This window comes from Diceros bicornis, chromosome 15, assembly GCF_020826845.1.
Source record: "Diceros bicornis minor isolate mBicDic1 chromosome 15, mDicBic1.mat.cur, whole genome shotgun sequence".
In the NCBI taxonomy this organism is placed as follows: Eukaryota; Metazoa; Chordata; class Mammalia; order Perissodactyla; family Rhinocerotidae; genus Diceros; species Diceros bicornis.
The window spans coordinates 5,041,332-5,066,707 of record NC_080754.1 but is presented as its reverse complement, the minus strand read 5'-3'; the positions used below and the strand labels follow the sequence as shown (position 1 = coordinate 5,066,707).

General features: G+C 36.9%; 1 protein-coding gene across 3 annotated transcripts in view; it reads right to left on the bottom strand.

Annotated features, from left to right (window-relative positions):
• Positions 1-25,376, bottom strand: part of TBC1D23 (TBC1 domain family member 23) — a 54,518-nt gene that overhangs the window by 19,008 nt on the left and 10,134 nt on the right. For all 3 annotated transcript variants that reach the window (XM_058555684.1, XM_058555682.1, XM_058555683.1), the window contains exons 2-11: positions 18,529-18,640; positions 16,757-16,862; positions 15,571-15,775; positions 10,988-11,111; positions 8,086-8,210; positions 7,948-7,994; positions 6,731-6,834; positions 4,998-5,120; positions 2,832-2,924; positions 530-700 (exon numbers count right to left, since the gene is read on the bottom strand). In XM_058555684.1, the coding sequence (XP_058411667.1) occupies positions 530-700; positions 2,832-2,924; positions 4,998-5,120; positions 6,731-6,834; positions 7,948-7,994; positions 8,086-8,210; positions 10,988-11,111; positions 15,571-15,775; positions 16,757-16,862; positions 18,529-18,640 (1,210 nt within the window). The remainder of the gene's footprint in view (positions 1-529; positions 701-2,831; positions 2,925-4,997; positions 5,121-6,730; positions 6,835-7,947; positions 7,995-8,085; positions 8,211-10,987; positions 11,112-15,570; positions 15,776-16,756; positions 16,863-18,528; positions 18,641-25,376) is intronic.

The window sequence follows — 25,376 nt, the reverse complement described above, 5'->3', positions numbered from 1 at the left end:
AATAGACCCTAATGCATTGAGGAACTCACTATATTAAAAAGGTGGTATTTTAAATTGACAGCACAACTAGTTAGATACCTGAAAAAAAATTTTTTTTGATTCCTACCTCACTTCTGACACAAATTCCAGACGTTCTGAGACCCCTATATTCTAAATACTCTACTATAAAAAATACTCTACTACAAAAAAATTTTTTATTGTTCATTTATGAAACAAGCTACGATGTCCGTAGGTATCATGACAAGAAAAGTTTAACACTGAGTACAAGGGTCCATGACTAAAAATAATATATGGAAACAAGCTATGTTTTTTAGTTTCCACTTACACAGCAAACATAAAAAATAAATCATATAAGCATTCGAGAAAAATCTGAGGGAGAAGATCTTTCTTGGCAAGACATAAAACCAATAAGCTGTGAAGAAAAAATACAAATAAGTTTGACAATGTATATAACAGCACAAAATTACCTATGAGAATTTCTTATAGTGATAGCAAAAACCAAGCAAAATTGAAAGCATCTACAGCATACCTGTAGAAAGTGTGCCAAGACCATGTTCATATACATGTCTTCTTCCTCTCTGCCACTGCCCATGAAACAGAGGTGCTCCCCGCCAGCAATGGAGCCAGACTCAATGGACTGCTTCTGTGCTTCCAGCAAGGATTTTACTGACTGTGCAAACTCGGATGGATTCTGGAGCATCTAGACAGTGTTTCAAAAATTAAAAATGTGACATGCCTGTATTTCACATACATTTGCAAAACTTGAAATATTTTTCTAGGGAAAAAAACAATATTTAAATACCCACCATGAAAACAAAGGAAAAAGAAAAGGCTTTTATAAATAAAATCCCTAGGATAAGAGAAAAGAAATGTGTATGAATGTGCCTATAATACATTAGAACAAAAGTTGAAAATTTACCAAAAAATTAAATTATGCAAATAAGATACTCGACTATAAAAAAATTTGTTTTTATTGTTTGTTTCTTAAACAAGCCATGATGTCCTTAGGTATCATGACAAGAAAAGTTGAACACTGAGTACAAGGGTCCATGACTAAAAATAATACATGGAAACAAGCTATATTTTTTAGTTTCCACTTACATAGCAAACCATGTATTTCTTACAGGACAATCAGAAAAAGCAGAAGCCATTTATTTATCAGCACTACTCTAGGTACTAGAGATACAAGGATGAAAAAATTAATTTATTACCCTCAAGGAAACAGATATGCCAATAATTACAAAAGTCTGTTATAACTGTTATAATGGGGCTATATAAAAAGCACAGTGAAAATCCAATAGAAAAATGGACAAACCACAGAAAAGCAATTTGTAAAAAAAAAAAAAAATAGTACACTTGCAAAAAGACACTTAACATCACTAGTAATTACTACTGTTTTTTACCCATCATTCTTATAAAATAAAAATTAACTGGTAATGTGCAACAATGCTGATGATATGAAACAATCATTCTCATTTACAGTTGCAAAGTGTAAGCTGGTTCAGCCTTTTTAAAGGGCAATATGGCAGTCTCTAGTAACATTTTATATGCCCACATCCCTCAACATCAACAATTCTACTTTTAGGAGTCTATTTTATAGAAATATTTACAGGAGTTCACAAAGTATGTACAAGGATGTTAACTGCAGCATTGCTTATTATAAGAAAACTGAAAACAACCCAAATGTACATCAACTGGGCAATAAATTATGGTATACCTGTACCGTGGACTGCTATACAGCCATTAAAAAGAATGTACTTAAATGGAAAGATCTCCAAGAAACTGTTAGGCCAAAAAGCAAGTGAACTGTTAAGTGAAAAGTCAAGTGAAAAAAAGTGAACAAGAAATATGTAAATACATATTAAAGGTCTGGAAAATTAAACAAGCTGATAACAACAGTTATCTCTGGAGATATTCTTTGAGTTTTTTCTTAAAAATCAAGTATTCATGAACGACTTGAGTAAATTTTTAAATTAAGCATAAAAGGACCATCTAAATCTTCCTAGATGAATGGAGGAAGAGGAGCTCACTGTCAGGATGCAGACGCGCTAGGATGGCCTTCCTCACCTGCAGCCCAAACTCTCTGGGTTGTTCTACCTCACTGTCCATGAGTATCCCCTCAACACCACCTAGGCCCTTCTACACGCCTTTCAGCGCAGCATCAACGTTTTCAGACAAGTTGGGAAGAAGCACAGATTGCACAGTCAGCAAAAGGGTTACTCCTCTTTCTGTCTTCCCATCCCTGAGGCTCTAATAACCCCAGAATGGCTTAAATGATGTCAGTCCTAGTTCTACCAATTGCTCTAAGCATCTCTGATAGTATTCATTTACTTCATCTACTCTTTCAATTAAAGTGACCCTAGGATAGCAGTTTTAACAACTGAACATCTATATGCCAGACATTACTCATTAAATATTAGTTTATTAGTATATGCACTAAGTACTAATGATGCAAAAAAGTCTTATAATAAAAACTCTTAGAATAATTACCCAATTATAATAAGAGCTAATATTTATATAGTACTTACAAGGTGCAAAGCACTATGCTAAGTGCTACATCAGGTAGCTCATAGTAAGAAGTTTAGAATTGACTGACGTAACAATGGTAAGCAATAGCAAGCCATAGTTAACAGTGTTTTCACCTATCCTTTATGATGCCAAAGAGTGTCCCACGTGAAAAGGAAACCCTTTTCTTATAAGGGCAGAGACTCTCTACTTAAGCAGAAATAAAAACATCTCCAATCTTGTACATGTATATTTATTTATGGGCTAAAGAAAAACTATTTCTTCTCTTACTTTAAAAAAAAATTTTAATCAGCATTTATACTAACCAGATCTGAATCTAAATGGAAAGCAGTCGATAAATGCCCAGCATTATACTGTTCCGCAGGACGGCAATCCACCACAAAGAACCGGACTCCTTCCTAAGAGGGAAACAACAAGACACACTGGAATTTGCCATGAGGGTCACATTTTACACAATATAATATTAAGAATTAATCAAAGGAGGGGGAACAGGTTTATAAAAAAGTGGATCTCACACAGAATTAGGAGGACCCAATCAGTACAGACACAAGAAAATAATTTTAATCTTTTTAATCAAAATCATAAATAAATTTTACTCATTTTAAGCAGTTAAAACATTTTGTAAAGACTGTTCTTGACTAGAATGTCTTAAAACACATAGCAGGAGAAAGTCAGTTTGAGCTGTAAAACTAATTATATTGGAATTTAAGAAGTTAATGTGTATCATGTTAAACACTTTTTAAAAAACTATATAGTTATAAACACATCTCTAGATACAATTCCTATTTCTGCAAGTAAGTCCACAAACTTATCAGCAATTCAGTTCACATAAGAACTAAACATCTTTGGGGCTGAGAGGAGGTTCTGCAATGCCAGTTTGAACTGAAGAAGTTCACATGGGTCTCTTTAAACTGGATTATATGTTTTCGTTTGTTTTTTAATAATAATTCTAATAAGAAAAACATATAAAATGCTTGTTTTAAAAAGATCTATTGTAAAAGGCCTGTCTTTCTATGTCCATTCCTCTTCCTCCATCTTGGAAATACACCCCACTTTCCACATGCACACACCTGTGGTTGACTGCTGCACTACTAGTAATAAAGAACATACGCTGGGGCCGGCCAAGTGGCGCAGTGGCTATGTTCACATGCTCCGCTTCGGCGGCCCAGGGTTCATGGGTTCAGATCCCAGGTGTGGACCTACACCGCTCATCAAGCCATGCTGTGGCAGCATCCCACATACAAAATAGAGGAAGACTGGCACAGATGTTAGCTCAGGGCCAATCTTCCTCACCAAAAATAAATAAATAAAATAAAGAACATATATTGAAAAAACTGGCTCATTAGATTTCCATGAAGATAGTAATAGACAGATAATTATGGTATATCCTCAATTCTCCTTTGTTAATGCTTTATGGCATTAAACCATGTAATTCAATTAGCTGTATAACTACCCAGAATTTAACTGTTAAATGCTATATTCACCCTTTTAAGTACTTTATACAACATTCAGTTGCTTTGCTAAAAATATTTTTAAAAGATTTGGCAATTTAAAAAATTGGTGTCATAAATAATTAATCATTGACAACTGAAATAACATACAGGCTGGCAGTTTAAAAGCAGGCATATAGGGGCCGGCCTTGCGGCCTAGTGGTTAAGTTTGTCATGCTCTGCTTTGGTGGCCTGGGTTTGCTTCCCAGGTGTGGACCTACAAAACTTGTAGACCATGCTGTGGCAGCAACCTACATACAAAATAGAGGAAGACTGGCACAGATGTTAGCTCTGTGGGCAAATCTTCCTCAGCAAAAAAAAAGGCATCTGGACAAAAAATTTAACAAATTAATCATTCAATCAAGAAAAGTAAAATAGGGGGCCAGCCCCGTGGCTTAGCGGTTAAGTACGCGCTCTGCTGCTGGCGGCCCGGGTTCGGATCCCAGGCGCGCACTGATGCACCGCTTCTCCGGCCATGCTGAGGCTGCGTCCCACATACAGCAACTGGAGGGATGTGCAGCTATGACACGCAACTATCTACTGGGGCTTTAGGGGGAAAATAAATAAATAAATAAAATCAAAAAAAAAAAAAGAAAGAAAAGAAAAGTAAAATAGGGCCAGCCCTGTGGCGTAGCAGTTAAGTTCATACACTCTGCTTTGGTGGCCCGGAGTTCACAGGTTCAGATCCTGGGCGTGGACCTATGCACTGCTTATCAAGGCATGCTGTGGCAGCGTCTCATATAAAGTAGAGGAAGATGGGCACAGATATTAGCCCAGGGCCAATCTTCCTCAGCAAAAAAGAGGAGGATTGGCAATAGATGTTAGCGCAGGGCTAATCTTCCTCAAAAAAAAAAAAAAGTAAAATAGCCACATTGTTGTAGTATATTAGTTTTGTGGGAATCAACAAACAGGGAGGAGATGTTGGTTCCTTGCACTTAAAGGGGACAGTCCTCTGACAGACTGTGGGTTTTCTTTACTTACCCCATGAAGCTGATTTGCTTGAAGAATCTCTGACACCGAGATGGCCAGACAAAGAGCCTGGCTCAGATCTGCATCATCGTCCTTAATCCCCAACAAAGCACTACCAAATAGATGATGATTATCCTGTTTGAAGAGAAATTTTAAAAACATTATGAAGAAAAAACAAAATCAAAATTTCTTCCTAAAATATTTTAATAAACCATGATAAAAGGTAAAATAATTATATAACATCCTTGAGTCATGTGATTTTTAAAACTAATTGTCATATTATCTCAAATCTTACAGGCTAAAAGCTACAAAAAGGCTACACACAAAGACCCTGTCAGAGTTCACACAAAATGAAAGACTAAGAAAAAATAACACATTCTACACAGATATTTTCTATACCATCACCTATAGTTAAATATGAAATTTTAAAAATGGTTACTCAGAAGTTTTCATATTTTAATATAAATACGAAAACAAAAATATGGCATAAATTATGTAATACACTGATCTATAGCCTGCTCTAATTAGCAACTACTAGTGCAGATTATTTACTGTGACTAAAGAATAAAAGCTGTTCCTCTTACAAGACTGAAAAGAAAAGAATCAGATTATTTTTCATCCAGTATCCTAAACCACTATCCCACCATCCGACTCACTCAACATCGTTGGGAACTGAGGTGGTCTACATAAGGCAATTATTAAAATAGCTGAAATTAGTCCCTAGAAATAAATCTTTTTTAATTAATTCGTTTCGAGGGAAATGTTCTTAAAAGGTTTCCCTTATCTGCCTTCTGAAATACCCTATACTGAACATAATTCAACCTCATCGTGCTGTTTCAATGACATGATAACTACCAACTAGCAATTATTATGGTAGAATGCCTTAAAAGAAAAAAAAAAGACAATAATGCTCTCATGGGCTCCTGCGGTCACAGACAGACCTGTTGACTTTATGTTTTTTTTTTTTTTTAATAATTTTATTTATTTATTTCTTTTTTCCCCCCAAAGCCCCAGTAGATAGTTGTATGTCATAGCTGCACATCCTTCTAGTTGCTGTATGTGGGACACGGCCTCAGCATGGCCGGAGAAGCGGTGCATCGGTACGCGCCCGGGATCCGAACCCGGGCCGCCAGCAGCGGAGCGCGTGCACCTAACCGCTAAGCCACTGGGCCGGCCCAACCTGTTGACTTTATCAGTGGGACTCTGTGCCTCCTCCACTGTTAGCTTTTGCGTCTTGGAGGTTTATTTCCTGGGAGTTCACATTACTCACTTCTAATCTGGTGTCCTTTCTCTTGAAAGGACTTGTCTGGTCTGAGAAAGGTTCTAAATCTCTATGAGGCTAAGTGACCCATTTTTGTTTACAAGACAGCTCTGCATCATTAAAGTTGTAAAACCCAGATAAAGAAGGCATAATTATACATCCTCCATCAGATTTTTGTATTAAAATTTTTAAAAGTCAAGAAAGCACTTATTTAAGAAATATCTCAGTCAATTTTCTCATGATCAGAAATAACTAATAATCAGAGTAGAGGTGAAATGGTTCCTAGCATATTTGTATACTATCTTTTTAAATCTGTCTGTTCCTCCACTAGGGAGAGTATTTACAGTGAAAAATCACACAAAACTGCAACACATAAAAAGCAGAAAAGAATGACAACTTAAGAGTATTTTAACTGAAATGCAACATAAACAATAAAACAATGTACAAAATGTGAAATACTGGTTAGTCATTTCTTGTCTTATACCTTCCTAAATGAAGCTGGTGTTTTACTGCAATAATACTGAGCCAGAGAGAAAAGGTCTTCTATATCTTCTAGATTCAAACTGGATGGTGTATTTTCCAAGAACTCTGAAATAGGATTACAAATATGACAACATTTAAAAAGTTGTTTGCAAAGAATACAATAATGAACATTATTTATGTATCAAAGCTGGAATATCTTCAACATAATAAAAACCATACAAATGCAATCTCAACAGTGATGCCTTTAAAGCTGCTTGGGGCTGGGGCCAGGCCGGTGGCACAGCGGTTAAGTTTGCGTATTCCACTTCAGCAGCCCAGGGTTCGCTGGTTCGGATCCTGGGCATGGACCTACTCAGTGTTCATCAAGCCACGCTGAGGTGGTGTCCCACAAAGAAGAACTAGAAAGACCTACAACTAGGATATACAACTATGTACTGGGGCTTTGGGGAGAAAAAAGAAAAAACAGGAAGATTGGCAAAAGATGTTAGCTCAGAGCCAATCTTCCTTCAAAAAAAAAGAAAAAAAAAGCTACTTGGGGAGAAGCGGATTTCCCAAAGGAGCTGAAACTGTTATCAAAATTCTGCTGTTAGTTAATGATGGTGCCAGGCAATCAAATCAAATTCATCAGCCTTGATGGGAATACTGTGATTTACTAAACAAGCATATATTAAGTGCCAGGGTCCCTGGAAATAAAAAACGACTAAGAAATAATTCCTGACTTAAGGAACTTGGTCTTGTGCGAGAAACGTAAAAATGAATCATTATAATGTAGTGAGACAAACGCTACAATACAGATAGTACCAAGCGCCAGGCAGTACAGAGAGGAAGTGACTAGATCTGCGTGGGGCTGAAGAGGGGGGATCCCAAAACGAGAATCACAGTTTCACAACAGAGACATTTAGGAAAGCTAAGTTTCAAAGGTAGATTAAGGAGGAGGGACAGGAAGAGGAGAGAGAGAGCAGGGCATGTTATTTGAACAAAGAAACCAAAGAAACAGTATATGGAAAGGAATGGAAAGAGTGAAAAAACATGAAGGAATGAATGAGGATGGCAAAATCAGGAGAAAATAGTCGGTAAGGTTATACCTGGAGAGTGTGTGAGAGGTGAATGGAACCTCAGGGTTCTTCTAGACTAATCTCCTAAATGTATAGATGAGGAAACTGAGTTTCAGAAAATTACATGACTTGACATGTTTTCTCTGCATTAAATGATACTTACGGACAACGTCTTCTTTGCTGTCCGACTCCTGTGCTAAAATAACTTCTCTGTAAAAGAGAATCACATGGTTTTGAGTTAAATACTAACAGATCACCCTGAGAACAGAGAGGAGAAAAATCTAACCAACTTGATACTTACTTGGCATTAACAAGGATTATTAACATTAAGAAATAAATAAAAAATGGATCTGCTTGTTGTAGATATCCATCCCATATGGCCTGAGTGACTTCAACGGAACAGTAACATGCAAAAAGGCTTCCAAGCTGTAATCAGGAAATGAAATGAGAGACATAAACCACCGGAAATAACTTGTTCTTTTAAAAGCATTAAAACAAATGCATAAGTAACATTACATCAAATTTTCTGCACCTGATATCTAACGTGTACCTTAATTTTACTGTATATAAACCAAAGGCAGATGTGGATTCAAGGCCCAACGAAGCCAGTTACTAGCTGTGTGACTTCCGGCATGTCATTTAACCTCTAAAGCTTCCATTTCTACTTCTATTTAAAAAAACAAAGGAATACTACTACCCATCTTCTACCATTGTTGTAAAGAGAAACAGAAATAACCTAGACTATCTAAAGTAACTAGCACATATCTGCCATAGCATAATAACTAGCATAATTACCCACGAGCTCTATAAGGGTAACTAGCATAATTATTACAGTATTTAACTTATAAGGTAATTTTGAGTATTAAATGTGGTAATTTAAGAGCACCTAATAAAATTTTAATGACAATATAAAGGTGAACGGCTTTCTATTTCAAATAAAAGAGTTGTTCATCTGCAAGTTTCTGTCAAGCCCAATTGTGTTTTAAGTTGCATGAATTCATTGATATTTTGAGGTCATTCAATTTTCATTAGATACAGAAACAATTCCATCTAGAGGTTTAAATTTAAAATATTTTTAAAGGCTAAAGGGAGCTAATGGGAACACACACATTTAGTGTCTATTTTGTGCCAGGTACTAAACTATTGTTATATATCTTTAATTAAATATCTTGTATTTAAATATTCTCACAACAGGCCTTCAACATAGACATTTTTCTCCCCATTCTATAGGTGAGGAAATAGACTTGTATTAAATAACTTTCTCAAGCTCACAGAGCTAGTAAGTGTTGGTGTTTGGACGAAAAAAAAATGCCTGAGACTCCACAGCCCATGTAACTGCCATTACACTTGACCACAAAGCTTTTAAAAGTACCTAATGCTACTACTGTTTTTTGTTGTTGTTTAAAAAATTACTATTACAAATACAGAAGATGCAAATACAAACAGAATAGCAGTTTGTGGTCATCATTAAACTCTCTTAGCTAAATTAAAGCTACCACTGCATTGCTCACAGTTATGGGTTCTCAAGGTTTAGGAATTAGTTTTCACTGTTTTATCTCATGATTAAAAAAAAAAAAAGACTCCATTACATAGACATGATACTAGTAGCAAGAATGAACTATTTGGGGCATCAACTGAAGAGAAATCCGTTGTTTTAGTACTCAGTTAAAATCTGCTACCAGCACTGAGTACTAACTCAGAGTTCTGGCAACAGATATGGCATTTCCTAGGCATGATGTGACCAGAGAGACCTCTACTGAGCATTAGGATGCTTCAAAGAAATAGTTTCTTACTTCAACACAAATAAGTAGATTTACAGAAACATATGAATCTCAGAGAAACCACAATTTTATATGTATTTTATTATTTTAACTCCAAGTGACAAGACTATAGCCAAGAGGGAACTAAAGAGTAGGCTGCTACAGTCTGAGATTTAGTACGCCAGAGCTGAAACCAGTCAGGATTCTCTAATTACCATTTTCTGATTGTTTACTCATCCCATCACCCTCTGAGATAGGTACTATTATTATTCCCATTTTACAGATGAAGCAATTGCAGCTTAGAGGCTAAGTGTCTTAAATCACACAGTAAGTGGCAGAGATGGGATTCTTTCTGAAGAAAAGTTAGGTAAGATATGATCAAGGAATATGTTTAATTGTTGAATATATATTATTCCAGCACCCAATCATTGTCTTAGAAAGATCTTCAAGTTAACCTGGAAGAGCGGTTCTCAAGGTGTGGTCTGAGGAGCCCTGGAAGTCCCCAAGGGTATTTACAGAGGAGTCTGTGAGGTTGAACTATTTTTAAAATAATACTTAAGACTTCATTTGCCTTTTTCAGACTCATTCTCTCACAAATAAACAATGGAATTGTCCAAAGGCTACATGAATTGTGGTATCATCACAGATTGAATAAAGAAGCAGATATGACAATCTACCTTTCTGTGATCTAGCCAAATGTTAATAAGATTTGTAAAAATATAGGACAATGCCACCATTCTCACTAATTTTCTTTTGGAAAATATAGTTATTATTCATTTTAAAAAATAGGCTATTTATGTTAACATGTAATGGACTTATTATTACTTCTAAATGAATTAATGAATGAATATATAAAATTTCTTAGTTTTAATTTCTAACCAACATAATCCATATAAACTATGCATCCTCACTAAATGTTGTATAAGAGGTCCTGAGACCAAAAGATTTGAGAACCACTGACCTAGAATAAAACTTCCCATTGAAAATACAAATATAGAATGACAAAGCACTGAGATGTACTTTATATTCTTTTATATTGATCATTTGATAAGCTTAAGTCATTTTCCTCACAACTGGATATCAATTCTTATACACACCATCAACAATTAAATCACACAAAGTTTTAAAGTGAACTGATATATATATTTACATATATTACATACATGTAATACATATATATTATATAGATGTAAATATGTCACATATATTTACATATATATATGTCAAACAACAAAAGGCTTAACTCCATATTAAATAATCTGAGCTGACAGAAGCAAAAAGCAAGAAAAACTATTTCTGAAGCGCCAATAATTTTACTCCTTTGGTTTAAGGAGTAACAGTCTATAATTTAGTACTTTGCTTTCTCTTTCTTGGGAAAAAACCCTAACTATAGTTTTACAGAAAGCTATTTTTCATGAAGCGTTCCTACTTTCACTTTATTACCCAGTTGAGCGCATAGGAGTCTGGAGTAATTTTCTTTGTATCAAGCAAAGAACAGAGCTCAGGCTCGTGGTACTGGACGAGTAACCGGAAAAGATGAAATGGTCTCCCCTGCAGGGAACAATCCCTAAAAGACAAGAGAAGCAAGATTTCTTGCATTAATAGGTGAGAAATGATCCTATCAATAACCAATCCTCCTGCAACACCCACCTCCTCTCCCACCTTCAGAACCCCTGAGCACCACAGCATTCACAGCAAGCCTGCCTGATACAACCAGGGAGCTCTCTTGCTAATACCTAACACACCTGACTGGTCAGAACGTTTGTAGAGAAATCTAAGGAGATTCTCTCCAGGTGAACCCAGGATGCACTCAAGCAAAAGGACTATAGGGACCACTGAAAATGGCAGGTCCACTTAGGTTATTTTGATAAGTTTTTGATCCCAAAAGAAGGACTGAGAGTCCTGAAGAAGTCCAGCCCCCTTCCTCCCTGCTAAATAAGAGGAAACTCCCAGGAAGGCTTTGAGTTAGCTCTGCAGTTAATGTACTCAATCAGGAATGTCCTTCAGCACAGGTACATGTCTGAAATGGCCACAGAGGAACATGTCAAAATAGTGGATCCAGAGCTAATTTGTTAAGTAGCCTGGGGACCAGGTGCTCAGAGTGAATTCCAGGAGAAGCCACACACTCACCTTATTGAATAACTGGACTACTACTTGCCTTGTTCCCTTGTGTTTAATGAATCAGTAAAAACGTACACAGTTCAAAGTACAGGTCATCATAATAAAAGTCAATATTCATTGAGGAAATATCCTGTGCCAGACACTGTAATAGGCACTTTACAAAGTTATCTCATTTTTATCTTCACAAGCAACCCTATAAAATAGATACTACTGTTATCCCCAGTTTACAGATGAGAAAACTGAGGGTTAGTTGTGGTCCAGTAACTCACCCAAGGTCACAAAGCTAAGACGTGATGGAGCTAAGATTTGTACACAGAAACTGGGCTTTAAACCATTTGTTGTTGCTAGTGCTGCTGAATCGTTCTGACTCCTAGCGCCCTGTGGACAGCAGAGGGAACCTGCCTGGTCTTTCTGCACCATCTTCTCCCCTTCCGGCACTGTAGCAGACAATGCTCCACTGCTATTCCTAGAGTTTTCATGGCCAGTCTTTTCAAAAATGGGTGGTCAGGTCCTTCTTCCTAGTCCGTCTTAGTCTAGAAGCTCTGGTGAAACCTGCCCACCATGGGTGACCCTGCTGGTATTTGAAATCCCAGTGGCATAGCTTTCAGCATGACAGCAACACACAGCCACTACATTATGAGCACCGACAGACAGGTGGTGGAGTTCCTTGACTGGAAACAAACCTGGGACGTGGTGGTAAGAGTGCCAGATCTTAACCACTAGACCACCAGGCCCAGCAGAAGAGAAAGTCTGGCTATGCCATACTACCTTTCCATACATATAATTTGATATGTCAACAAGTGATATTTTGGTAGCGGTACGGTCTCTAAAAAAGCAAACTGTAAGGAACTGAAATAAGGTAGAAGGCTTCCTGTAAAAACATTAATGAAATGAATGTGATAGTTTTTACATAATAGCAGTGATAGAGAATCTTTTGAAATGCTATTCAAGTGGGAATGATGAAAAATAATTTCTACAAAACCAAGATCTGAGGTCAAAGGCAGGATGTGGTACGACCGTCTATCATTTTTTGATACTGCAGAAGACAGAAAGTTTTGTAGAGAAGGCCCTAGGTTGGTAATTCAGATGCCCAGAGACAGAACTGGATTCATAATGGCAAGATCACCTCCCTCCTTAGTCTGAATACTTCCCCCATTCCATAAATGCAAGGCAACAGACTGCTAAGGCAAAACACAGAAACAGGCAGTGAATAGAGCAGAAACATAAATTATAAGGAACAACTGCCTAGTTTGTGGTCTTATCCTCAGAAAAAGGAGGACATTGCAGTGAGTCTGCCATTGCAACAGCATCTATTCATTTAATAGCTGTGTACTGCAAAGTTACTCTCCATGCAAGGCACTTTGCTTGACAGAATTCTACCCATGGTAGATGTGAACCTGTAAGAAGAAGATATATTATAATAAAGTTCTTCTAGCAGCATTTTGTGGGGTTGTGTTCTATCCAGGGCCATTAAGGCTGACCCTGGCTGGAATACTGCGTTACATGTGTAATTCACGGAAACAGTAACTGGAGGAACCTGACAAGACAGTGTGTTACATAGCTCAACGTAAAACCCCCTGCCTCTACTACTATCACCGCCAACATTCCAGAAAGCTAGAACATCATGTCCCTTGCTATTACTAGTTCTGTTACACCAAGAGGTGGTAAAATATAAGCTAAAATATAAGCAGTTGACAGACTTAGTATAAGAGAATGACTCCCAAATACGAATTCCAGTCTCAGCTCTACCATGACCTTAGCCCTGTCTCCTGGGATCTCTGGGTCTATTTTCCTTTCATGAGACACTACGGCCTCAGGGTAGCACAGAGGTTCTCCACTCTAGTGTCCATCAGAACCACTTGGGGTTTTTAAAAAATATCTACGCCTAGGCTCTACCTAGTCCTAGGTAACTTGAAATTTCAAGGACCAGTATGTTTTAAAAATTCTTTGGCCAAACAGATATTTCTCCATAGAAGATATACAAATTGCCACTAAGTACATGAAAAGATGCTCAACATCATTACCTGTCAGGGAAACGCAAATCAAAACCATAATGAGATACCACTTTATACTCATTAATCTGGCTATAATAAAAAATATAATGAGGAGGACGTGGAACTGGGATCTTCTTCACTGCTAGTAGGAGTGTAAAACGGTGCAGTTGTGGAAAAGTCTGGCAACTCTTCAAAAGGTTAAACGTAGAGTTACCATATGACCCAGCAATTCCACTCCTAGGTACGTACTCAAGAGAAATGAAATATGTCCACACTAAAACTTGTACATAAATGTTCATAGCAGCATTACTCATAATAGTTAAAAAGTGAAAACAATCCATATGTCCATCAACTGTTGAATGAGTAAATAAAATGTGGTATATGCATACAATGAAATATGACTCAGCAATAAAAAGAAATGAAATAACGATATATGCTACAGTATGGATGAATCTTTAAAACATTATGCTAAGTGAAATAAGATAGTCACAAAAGACCACATATTTTATGATTCTATTAATACGAAATGTCCTGAATAGGCAAATCCATAGAGACAGAAAGAAGATTAGTGGTTGCCTAGGGCTGAGAGCGTTGGGGGAAAATGGAGAGTTGACTACTAATGGGTACGGAGTTTCTTTGGGGGTGAAGAAAATGTTCTAAAAACGATTGTGGTTATGGTTGCACAACTCTGTGACTATACTAAAAACCACTGAATTGTACATTCTAAATGGATGAATCGTATGATACGTGAATGATACCTTAAGCTACTGAAGAAAAAGAAAAAAAGAAAAAGTTCTTTAGTTGATTCTAACAAGGAACCAGGGTGGAGAACCATATTAGTTAAAGCATAGGTGTCCATCCAAACTTAGGTGCAAATCCTGACTCAGCCACACACCAGAAGCGTAATCCTAGATATTTAATCTCTCTCTTACTTTGCCTCAGTTTCTGCAGTTGTAAATCAGAGACACCTACCTTATAGTGGTCACTGTTTAAATGAGAAAATACACAAAGCACCTACACCTAGTAGAGTGTGTTATCACAAAGAAAGTGGTAAAAAATGGTAGTCATTGAACTACCAAGCTCCAGAATAGCGAGTCTCTACCTTGGCTGCACACCGCAATCAACTGAGAAGCTCTAAACAAACACTGATGCCTGGGTGCCCTCCTCAGAGGTTTGACAGGAATGCAAACAGATATCAGGGTTTTTAAGAGATCCCCCAGTGATTCCAACGTGCATCCAAACCACTAGTCTAGATCATGTCCAAAGTTCCTTTTGGCTCTAATATCCTGACTACCTGATCCATAGCACCAGGAACTACAAGAACTCCTTTTGGCCTCATAAGTGCCATCCTTGCCACTCCCCCACCACCACCACAACCACCTACACATCTGTCTAGTCTCAACTTAAGTGTCACTTGCCCAGGGAAGCCGTCCCTGACCTCCAGGGCAAGTCAGGTCACCCCCATTCTGCATTCCCATAGCACTCTATATTGCACCTTCCTAACGCTCAGCACGTTGCTAGTGACTTGTTCACCAGCTGTATTTCTAGGGTTACATTCCAAGCTGTAACTCCAGCACCTCACTTAAGGTAGCACTCCAAAATTTTTACTTTTCACTTAAACTCTATAATGTTATTTTTATTTTATAGGTAAAGAAATTAAAATAGAATACCACCGAAAAAGTATGAAGAGTTATGCTGCACATATAAACTCTAGAAGCACAAATCCTTAACTAAAGAATCCTTTAAAAAATGTTTATAACCACAAAAATAATATCAAATAACAATGATTCAAACAGCCTTAAACATTATTTGAACTTTTTACTTTACCACCAAATTACATCTAATAACAAGTTCAAAGCAAACTAGACCTTTATTCATTTTTAAAACTGTAATAACTAAATCATATTTTACCTGGGAATGTACTTATTCATGATAGCATAAAAGGAGTTGTATAAATCGCTGCGTGGCAGTTGAAGATGCACCAACGGTTTGAGTAGATGTATCCAGCTAAGGGACGTGCTATATTTAATGTTACGTGATTTACAATAAAAGGTAATTACAGATTCAATATCCAAAAGTAATTCTGCTGCCTTCTCTTCTGGCACTGAAAGCTGGTCTAGAAAATAAGTGTCAAAATAAAGTTACCAAGGGTCTGTTCGAGGCTCAGTTACTGGACATAACACTTGTTTACAAACATACAACACTCAGTGCATTTAGAGCACGTCAAGAGCAAAACAAAACTACATGAAAGCACGTTTTTCCTTATACTTACTCAGTATTTACTAGTTATTCAGTATTTACTAACTTAATAATACTTGACCTATATATATGTTAAACATAAGAATGGACAATCTGAAGTAGAGGGGCAGGAAAGGTAGGCATAACCTAAATTCCTGGAAAGCAAAACAGTATTTTCTAAACAACAGATTATCATCTACCCCATGATGGGCAGCTACCACTACAGCTTTGTCAGAGGGGAGGGAAAGTGATTCATTCTCCACCACCAAATGCCCTTTCCTCTGCCCACACCAGCAGTAACATTTCCGTTGTGATTAGCGCACAAAAGCCGATCTAATCAAGAATTTCCTTAAAATATGATGGAAAGAAAAACAAAAAGACACTAATGGGCTATAGATGAATTAAGAAGAGAAATATAAACTAAATTAATTTAATCTTGAAAAAGATCTTGTGGGGTGACTAGAAATCTATTCACTCATGATTTACAACAGTTTTTGTATAGCAGATCATGACCTATGATTTACAGATAAACTTTTGAAACACAGCCCTCTTTGAGGACTGTATACAATCAAACAGGTCTTTAATTATACAAAGAACAATTTTAAAATTGCAACAAAACTACAAAGGTACTTGAATATTGAACATATGAGGCAAAAGAAACACTAAAAATTGGGCTTTCTCAAAATATTAGACCTTATTTCATAAGAATTTCAAAAGAAAAGTTCTAAAACTATTTACTAGCCCTGTACAAATTCAATATATGCAAAATTATAACAAGGTAATTCTACTAAAGAGTGACTCCTCCACCAAAAATTATTTCCAAAATTCTTCACTGCTTGAAAACAATTATTAAACTTACCAATAAACTCTAGACAATCTTTGTGAAGAGTGTTCTGTTCTGGCAGGTCTAAAATACCATCCCACGATGCCAAACTATCGCCTTTTCCTGCAACATTTAGAGCAATCTGGAAGAAAGATTAAAAAAAAGCAACTAGCTTCATATGTTATTTCTCATTCTTGGAAAATATGCTGTAATAATGGAAAGTCCTACATTTAGGAATAAAAATGCATACATCAAATATTACAAAGTAACATATCCACACTCCACCAAATGCTGACCCCTTAGTCATATCACAATGAACCAATGCAATTATTTTAAATCCTCTTCCATTAAATTTTACTACTTCATGTCAATCCAGTGAACAGAATGAACTACACAAAATATTTACATAATTACATACATAAATTTATTTCAGGCCAACATTATTGATCACTATAGACTGTATGTTTGCATCCCCCTCAAAATTCCTATGTTGAAACCTAATCCCCAAAGTGATGGTATTAGGAGGCAGGTCCTTTGGGAGGTGATTAGGTGGTGAGGGTGGAGCCCTCACAAGTGGGATTAGTGCCCTTATAAAAGAGACCCCAGAGAGCTCCCTCAGCCCTTCTGCCGTTATGAGGACACATTAAGGAATTAACATAATACCTTAAGATTAATGGTATTACGGTTATTTTAAAAGTCTTTATAATTTACACTTTCATACTAAAGTATTTTAGTGTGCTACCAAGGATTTATTTTACAATAATCCAGTGGGTGGGGTGGGGTGGAAAGGATGGGAATACTAATCAAACAAGATCAGGCAAACGCTGGTAACAGTTAAAGCTAATGAACACAGGCTTTCATTATACAACTCTCTCTACTTTTATATGTGTTTTAAATTTCTATAATAAAACATTCAGAATGCTATGTATAGTTATTCCATTTCTGTTACATATATACGTGCAGAGGGGAAAAAAAGTAAAAAGATATACATCAAGACATTATTATGTGTTTTACCTATAGATAGTAGATAACAGAAGATTTTTATCTTATCTTTTGCTTATATATGTTTTAACAAAGATAAGTATTTCTTTTGTAATCAAAACAAAATCTTAATTTAAAATTAAAAATTGATAATACAAATGCACTGGAGACCAGTTAAAGAGGAAAATAAAGCAAAGGAGGGGCCACCCCATGGCTTAGCGGTTAAGCGCGCGCGCTCCGCTGCTGGCGGCCTGGGTTCGGATCCCAGGCACGCACTGACGCACCGCTTCTCTGGCCATGCTGAGGCCGCGTCCCACATACAGCAACTAGAAGGATGTGCAACTATGACATACAACTATCTACTGGGGCTTTGGGGGGAAAAAAAATAAATAAATAAAATCTTAAAAAAAAAAAAAAGAAAAAAGAAAATAAAGCAAAGGAAAATCTCCTGTAATTCAAACACCCAGAGACCTATCCCCACTCCCCACCCACACCTTTTTTCAACATAGCTAAGATCATCCCATACCTGCAATTATATATCCTATTTTATTCAATGGTTGCATTTTCCCATTTCATTAAACAATCTTCACAAATGTCTTGTAGCTTAATAGCTACAAGAGAAAATATTACCTTTCAAACCTAAATGGTTAAACATACCAAACACTACAGAAACACACATTTTAGTAAGTTGTTCTGTTTGATAAATTTTCCAGATGTGGCATGCTCATAAGATAATAAAGTCTTCTGCAACTAAGACAACTGAAAATAAAAATTCTCAAATATTATTCTTAAGTGATTACATTTTATTCATTTTAGTTTCCAGTTACCTTCCAAACTTTGGTCCTCAGATCAGCAGGCAGTGGTCTCCCTTGAATTATATTTCTCAAAGTTTCAAGATCACAACCTCCAGCTTCCAGAGCTTCTTCAAGATCTTTTTCCCTAAAAAACAAGTCCTATTTATTAAGATAATTTTTACTTTCTATTTTTTCTTATTCAAGATTCATTTACAAACATGACCTGTTACAAGTTGTGTCTAAGGAAAAAAGGTTGTCAGCAGCCAAAATGTAATGCCAAGGCATATAGAGCATTTGGCTTTCTTGAACGGGCATCTCAGGTTTCACACAATTTACTCTTATTTTTCATTTAGTGCTAGCAAGCTTAGCTACCTGTTTTCTCAGATTAAAGAAATTTAAAAAGAAAGTGCTGTCGGCCTGCTTGACAGCACTGAGAAGTCACAGTAACAGCAGTATTTACGGCAGTAGCAACAACTAACACTTTATACAGCACTAACTCTGTGCCAGGCACTGTTTTAAACATTTACCTGTGTTTACTTAATGCTCACAACGACCATATTAAGTAGGTTACATTGGCCCCAGTTTACAGATGCAAAAATTGAGGCAAAGAGGGATTATATAACTTATAGTCACACGTCTAGTATGTAGCAGAGCCAGGATTCAAATTGTAACAGTCTGCTTCCAGAATTTATGCTCTTAACATTATGCTAGATAGTGACCAGAAGGAGAAACCATAAAATGCAGCCAAGAACTTAAGGAACTGCAGTATGGGAATACTTAGCACATAACTCTATAGACATCATGCCTAGAGCAGCACCTGGCTTACACTAAGTATTCAATAAATGTTAGAGGAACAAAAAAAGTTCTAATGCCATCACTATATTACATACTAAAGCAAAATAATACCACATCAAGTAAATTATCAAGTAAATCGGCAAGCAGTTATGTTCAGTCTACTACGTTTAAGGAGAAACCTATGAAATAAATTTTATTTTCCTTTGTATATGGTTAAAATAACAATTTTTTTTTTTGGTGAGGAAGATTAGCCCTGAGCTAACATCCATTGCCCATCTTCCTCTTTTTGCTTGAGGAAAATCGTCCCTGAGCTAACATCTATGCCCATCTTTCTCTACTTTGTATGTGGGATGCCTCCACAGCATGGCTTGATAAGCACTGTGTAGGTCTGCACGCGGGATCCAAACCCACGAACCCCGGGCTGCCGAAGCGGAGCGCACGAACTTAACCACTATGCCACTGGGCCGGGTCCTAAAATAACAATTCTTTAAAAAACTTTCACAAAGGTATGAATTGTTTTGTAGGAAATGACCACTTAAAATAACTAATTCCCTCAGAATTCTCCAAAGCTCAGGTTTTGGTCATTGTTTATAATTTTAGTATACAATACATAAGAAATCTATACATGGCCGGCCCCGTGGCTTAGCGGTTAAGTGCGCGCGCTCCGCTGCTGATGGCCCGGGTTCGGATCCCGGGCGCGCACTGACGCACCGCTTCTCCGGCCACGCTGAGGCCGCGTCCCACATACAGCAACTAGAAGGATGTGCAGCTATGACATACAACTATCTACTGGGGCTCTGGGGGGAAAATAAATAAATAAATAAAATCTTAAAAAAAAGAAATCTATACAAATAAAAATTCATAACTCAGCCAGTTTCTAAAATTCTATGAAGCAGCCTGAAAGGCAGAGAATTCCACCAGGATCAGGAAACCAGGATTTTGTCACATTTTTGTGGTTTTGAGGAAAATAAATTACTCCCATTCCACATTCTCTAAGATAATGTAAACCTTCCCTATTGATGGCAATCCCAAGAATATTAGTTTAAATGTATAAATTTCCTAAAGTGTTGCCCTCTTAAGGGAAAGGAATTAAATGAAAATGTAATCACTTGGGATCATATTCAACAAAAAAGCAGTGATCAAATTTGAAGGATTTCTTAACAAAGTTACTACAAATTTATGTGAACAAGAAGATAACTAGTAATCACACAAGACACATTTTGTTCTTTTGCTACATGGTATGGTCACCAAAGTGTTGGACGAGAGAGTGAGGGAAAGAGATTCCTGGTGAGAAAAAGTTCAGGCCTACAGTTGATAAAGACTGAGGTTTATCTATTCTATTCTGGCCAAAATGTACAAGACAGCCTGTCAGAATCTGAAGGATTGTAACTATGAAACAAAGAAAATTTAATGGAATCTTTGATGAATAAATACCATATTTTTTAATGATTAAATGTGTAAATGAACTGAAAACATCATTTAATGAGATAAAATTCTTTTACCAAATAAACGAAGAACTAGAATTTTTCCATTTTTCAGTGCAAAAGTTCTTGGTTTCTTTTTGAAGTAACTTTGCCAAACCCCTTACTATTCCAGACAACAAAGTTAGTATTTTGGAGCAAAACGCCCAATCCTCAATGTACTTTTCGAATCATAATAACGTATAAGCACATCACTGTTGACACAGCTGCTGCTGGATTCTTTGATGCTGCCCCCAGGGAACCACACACTTGGTCGCCAGCAGTACAACCACGAGCAAGAAAATGCTCCACCTTACATAATAAAAGGCACTTCTCACAAACTAAATAATTAAAAAGAACGTTATCTTCTGAACAAAGTGTTCAAAGGTTCAGTTAGCCCTTCGACATTTCAAATGTGCTTGTAAAAGTCGTGAAAGAGCTGAAAATAGTGAGGTTAAATAATTTATAAAAGGATCAAATTCCATCAAGAGATAGGAACTCTATGGCATTTAGCTCTCAGGTAGAATTTTCCTTCCCCTAAACCAAGTTTCTTTCTACTTTTGAACAAGCACTATCTAACATTCAAAAGTAAAACGCATGTCTGGTGGGGTATGATTGCGTGGGTTGTGGTTTTTGTAAGTCTTCTTTGATTATGGCAGCTTCTTACTGACCTTACAAGCTAAAGGTTGGTAGAAATGTACTGGACATTTAGACAGGTCTTAAAATAGAAAAGTATATAGGCTTTGTTCACTTATCCCAGTAAGTATGAAAAATAAGTAACTGTCTCCTTTGCTCAGAAGGTTCAGGACAGAGCAGATCCAAAGCTTTGGGGTTGGAAAGAAGCAGAAATGCATCTCTTCTTGACTCTGCAACATTGAAACTATAACATACATTAGTATAATATATACATCGGTTACCGCTGATGATCTATCAATGACATATTTTCAAAACCTAAATAAAACATAGCAGAATTTCCCCTCAGCTGACGTTTTGTGGCAAAATCACCTAATCTAAGCATTGTAACCCAAGGTGCTTTAGAATTACAGCAAGGCAAAAAAAGTGCCTAAATTTATAAGTTTAATATATTTAAGCCAGCAATTGAATTAGATTTTTCTTCTTCAACCAATGGTGAGTAACTTCTATGGAGCATTGCACAATGCAAGTTAAGGTTGGGGGTGGGGGGTGGGACGGACATGAATTTGCAAGCACTACCAAAGTAAATATGCATTTCTAAACGGTTCTAGGATTAATAAATTCAATTTGAAATGCTGTAATTATTTTCTGAATAAGCCATACATTGAATCATATTCAAAATTATAATTTTTAAAAGCAACTAGAGGGCCGGCCCTGTGGCTTAGCGGTTAAGGGCGTGCGCTCCGCTGCTGGCGGCCCGGGTTCGGATCCCGGGCGCGCACCGACGCACCGCTTCTCCGGCCATGCTGAGGCCGTGTCCCACATACAGCAACTAGAAGGATGTGCAGCTATGACATACAACTATCTACTGGGGCTTTGGGGGGAAAATAAATAAATAAATAAAATTATATAAAAAAAAAAAAGCAACTAGATTATATATGTTGTGATCCCAAAACTTAAAAAGTTACAGAAAATCTGCCACTAGGAAAAAATAACCATATCTTACACTTTTTTCTAAATTCTGTTTTCCCCTAACCACGTTCTAAAAACTTCTTTTCCCTATAATTCCAAAATTTATGAAAACTTCAATTGTATACACTCCAAATAAGAGATGAAAACAAGACTCAGTTCATCTCCCAAATTTTTTTCTGCCCTTAAACCTCTTATCCACTATCAGCCATCCTCCATTCCTCTCCACCCTGCTCCCAGCCCCTGGTAACCAATGATTTACTTTCTGTTTCTACACATTTACCTATTCTGGACATTTTAATTTTATTTATTTATTTATTTTCCCCCCAAAGCCCCAGTAGACAGCCGTATGTCATAGCTGCACATCCTTCTAGTTGCTGTATGTGGGACGCGGCCTCAGCATGGCTGGAGAAGCGGTGCGTCAGTGCGCGCCCGGGATCCCAACCCGGGCCGCCAGCAGCGGAGCGCGCACTTAACCGCTAAGCCACGGGGCGGCCCTGGACATTTTACATATGGAATCATAATGTGGTCTTTGTGTCTTGTTTCTTTCACTTAGCATAACATTTTCAAGGTCTATCTATATTGTAGCATGTATCAGTAAATGCTTTTTTTCACCAAATAATATTCCATTGTATGTATATACTATATTTTATTTATCCATTCATCAATTAATGGACATTGAATTGTTTCAACTTTTTGGCTATTATGACTCAATTTTGAACATAAATATTGATAGTTTAACTGGTTAAGTGTATGATGTATATATATTCTGTTTATTAATTATTTATCCATCCTAAGAAGGTCTAGAAGAATTTAAAAATCAAGTCTATTAAAACTTCACACTCATTAGGATGGCTATTATCCAAAAAACAGAAAATGAGTGTTGGCAACAATGTGGAGAAACTGGATCCCTATGCACTGTTTTTGTGAATGGAAATGGTGTAGCCACCATGGAAAACAGTATGGCTATTCCTCAAAAAATTAAAAAATAGAATTACCACATGATCCAGCAATTCCACTTCTGGGTATATACTCAAAGGAAGTGGAAGCAGGAACTCGAACAGACAGTTGTACACCCATGTTCACAACAGCACTATTTACAACAGCCAAAGGTGGACGGCCAGTATCAAAAAAAAGGGCAAGGATGTGGAGAAATTAGAATCCTTGTGCATGGCTGGTAGGAATGTAAAACAGTGCAGCCATTGTGGAAAAGTTAGGCAGTTCCTTAAAAAGTTAAACATAGAATTACCATATAATCTAGCAATTCCACTTCTGGGTATACACCCAAAAGAACTGAAAACAGGGACTCAAACAGATATTTGTTCATCCATGATCATAGCAGCATTATTAACAACAGCCAAAAACTAGAAACAACCCAAATGTCCATTGATGGATGAAGGGATAAACAAAATGTGGTATATACATACAATGGAATATTAATCAGACTTAAAAAGGAAGGAAATTCTGACACATGCTACAACATGGATGAATTCTAAAGACAAATGCTAAGTGAAATAAACCAGTCACAAAAGGACAAATATTATATGATTCCACTTATACGGTAGCTAAAGGTACCTAAAATGGGCAAATTTACAGAGATGGAAAGTAGAGTAGAGGTTACCAGGGGCTGGAGTAGGGGGAAGTGGGGAGTTATTGTTTATTAGATACAGAGTTTCTGTTTGGGATGATGAAAAATTCTTGAAACAGATAGTGGTGATGGTTGTACAACATTGCGAATGTACTTAACGTCACTGAATTGTACGTGTTAAAATGGTAAATTTTATGCTATGTATATTTTACCACATTAAAAAAGGCAATGACAAGGGCCAGCCCAGTGGTGTAGTAGTTAAGTTTGCACACTCCATTTTGGCAGCTTGGGATTCACAGGTTCAAATCCTGAGCTCAGACCTACAAACTGCTCATCATGCCATGCTGTGGCAGCATCCCACATATAAAATAGAGGAAGATTGGCACAGATGTTAGCTCAGGGACAATCTTCCTCAAGCAAAAAGAGGAAGATTGGCAACAGATGTTAGCTCACAGCCAGTCTTCCTCACAAAAAAAAAAAAAACAAACACCTGTACATGACTGTTTATAACAGTATTATTCATAACAGCCAAAAAGTGGAAACAATCCACATGTCCATCACCTGATGAATAGATAAATAAAATGGGACACATTCATACACTGGACTATTACTCAGCAATAAAAAGGAATGAAGTGCTGATACATGCAATACATGAATGAACCTTGAAAACATTATGCTAAGTGAAAGAAATCAGACACAAACACCACATATTATATGATTCCATTCAAATGAAATATCCAAAATAGGCAAATGTATAGAGACAAAAAGTAGATGAGTGGTTGCCAGGGGCCTGGGGTGACAGGGGAATGAGAGTGACTGCTAATGGGTATGGGGTTTCTTTTTGGGGTGATGAAAATATTCTAAACTTAGATCATGGTGATGATTGCTTAACTCTGTGAATATACTAAAATCACTGAACTGTACACTTTAAATGGGTGAATTTTATGATACACAAATTATATCTCAATAAAAATGTTACAAAAAAAGTAACTCTTCACCAGAAAAAGTTTAAGGACTCTTTAATTTAGGGCTTGAAGAGGAAGCTACTGTGTCAAACCCCCATTTTCCATTTCAGTCAAGGGAGTGTATCCCTATGAAGGGGCCAGGTCCCACCTCAGGTTGTTAAGGGGATAGGAGCTTGCCTTGCCTCTTTAATTCCTCAAGTTGACAGAAGTACCTGTTGACTACCATTGTGGGAAAGGAACAGACTTCTAAATAGTTGCCATGGCAGCTCAACAGCAAAAGCACCAAGAACTAAGTACATAAAGGCTTAGTGGCAACGTGCTATAGAGAAAATTGCATAAAATTTCAAATCAGAAAGCATGACATCAGACTCTACACACTTAACAGCTGTATATGATCCAGGATACAAACCCAGTTTCTTCACTCATAGAATGGGGCAAGCACCACACAGCACCTAATCAAAAGAGGTGGAG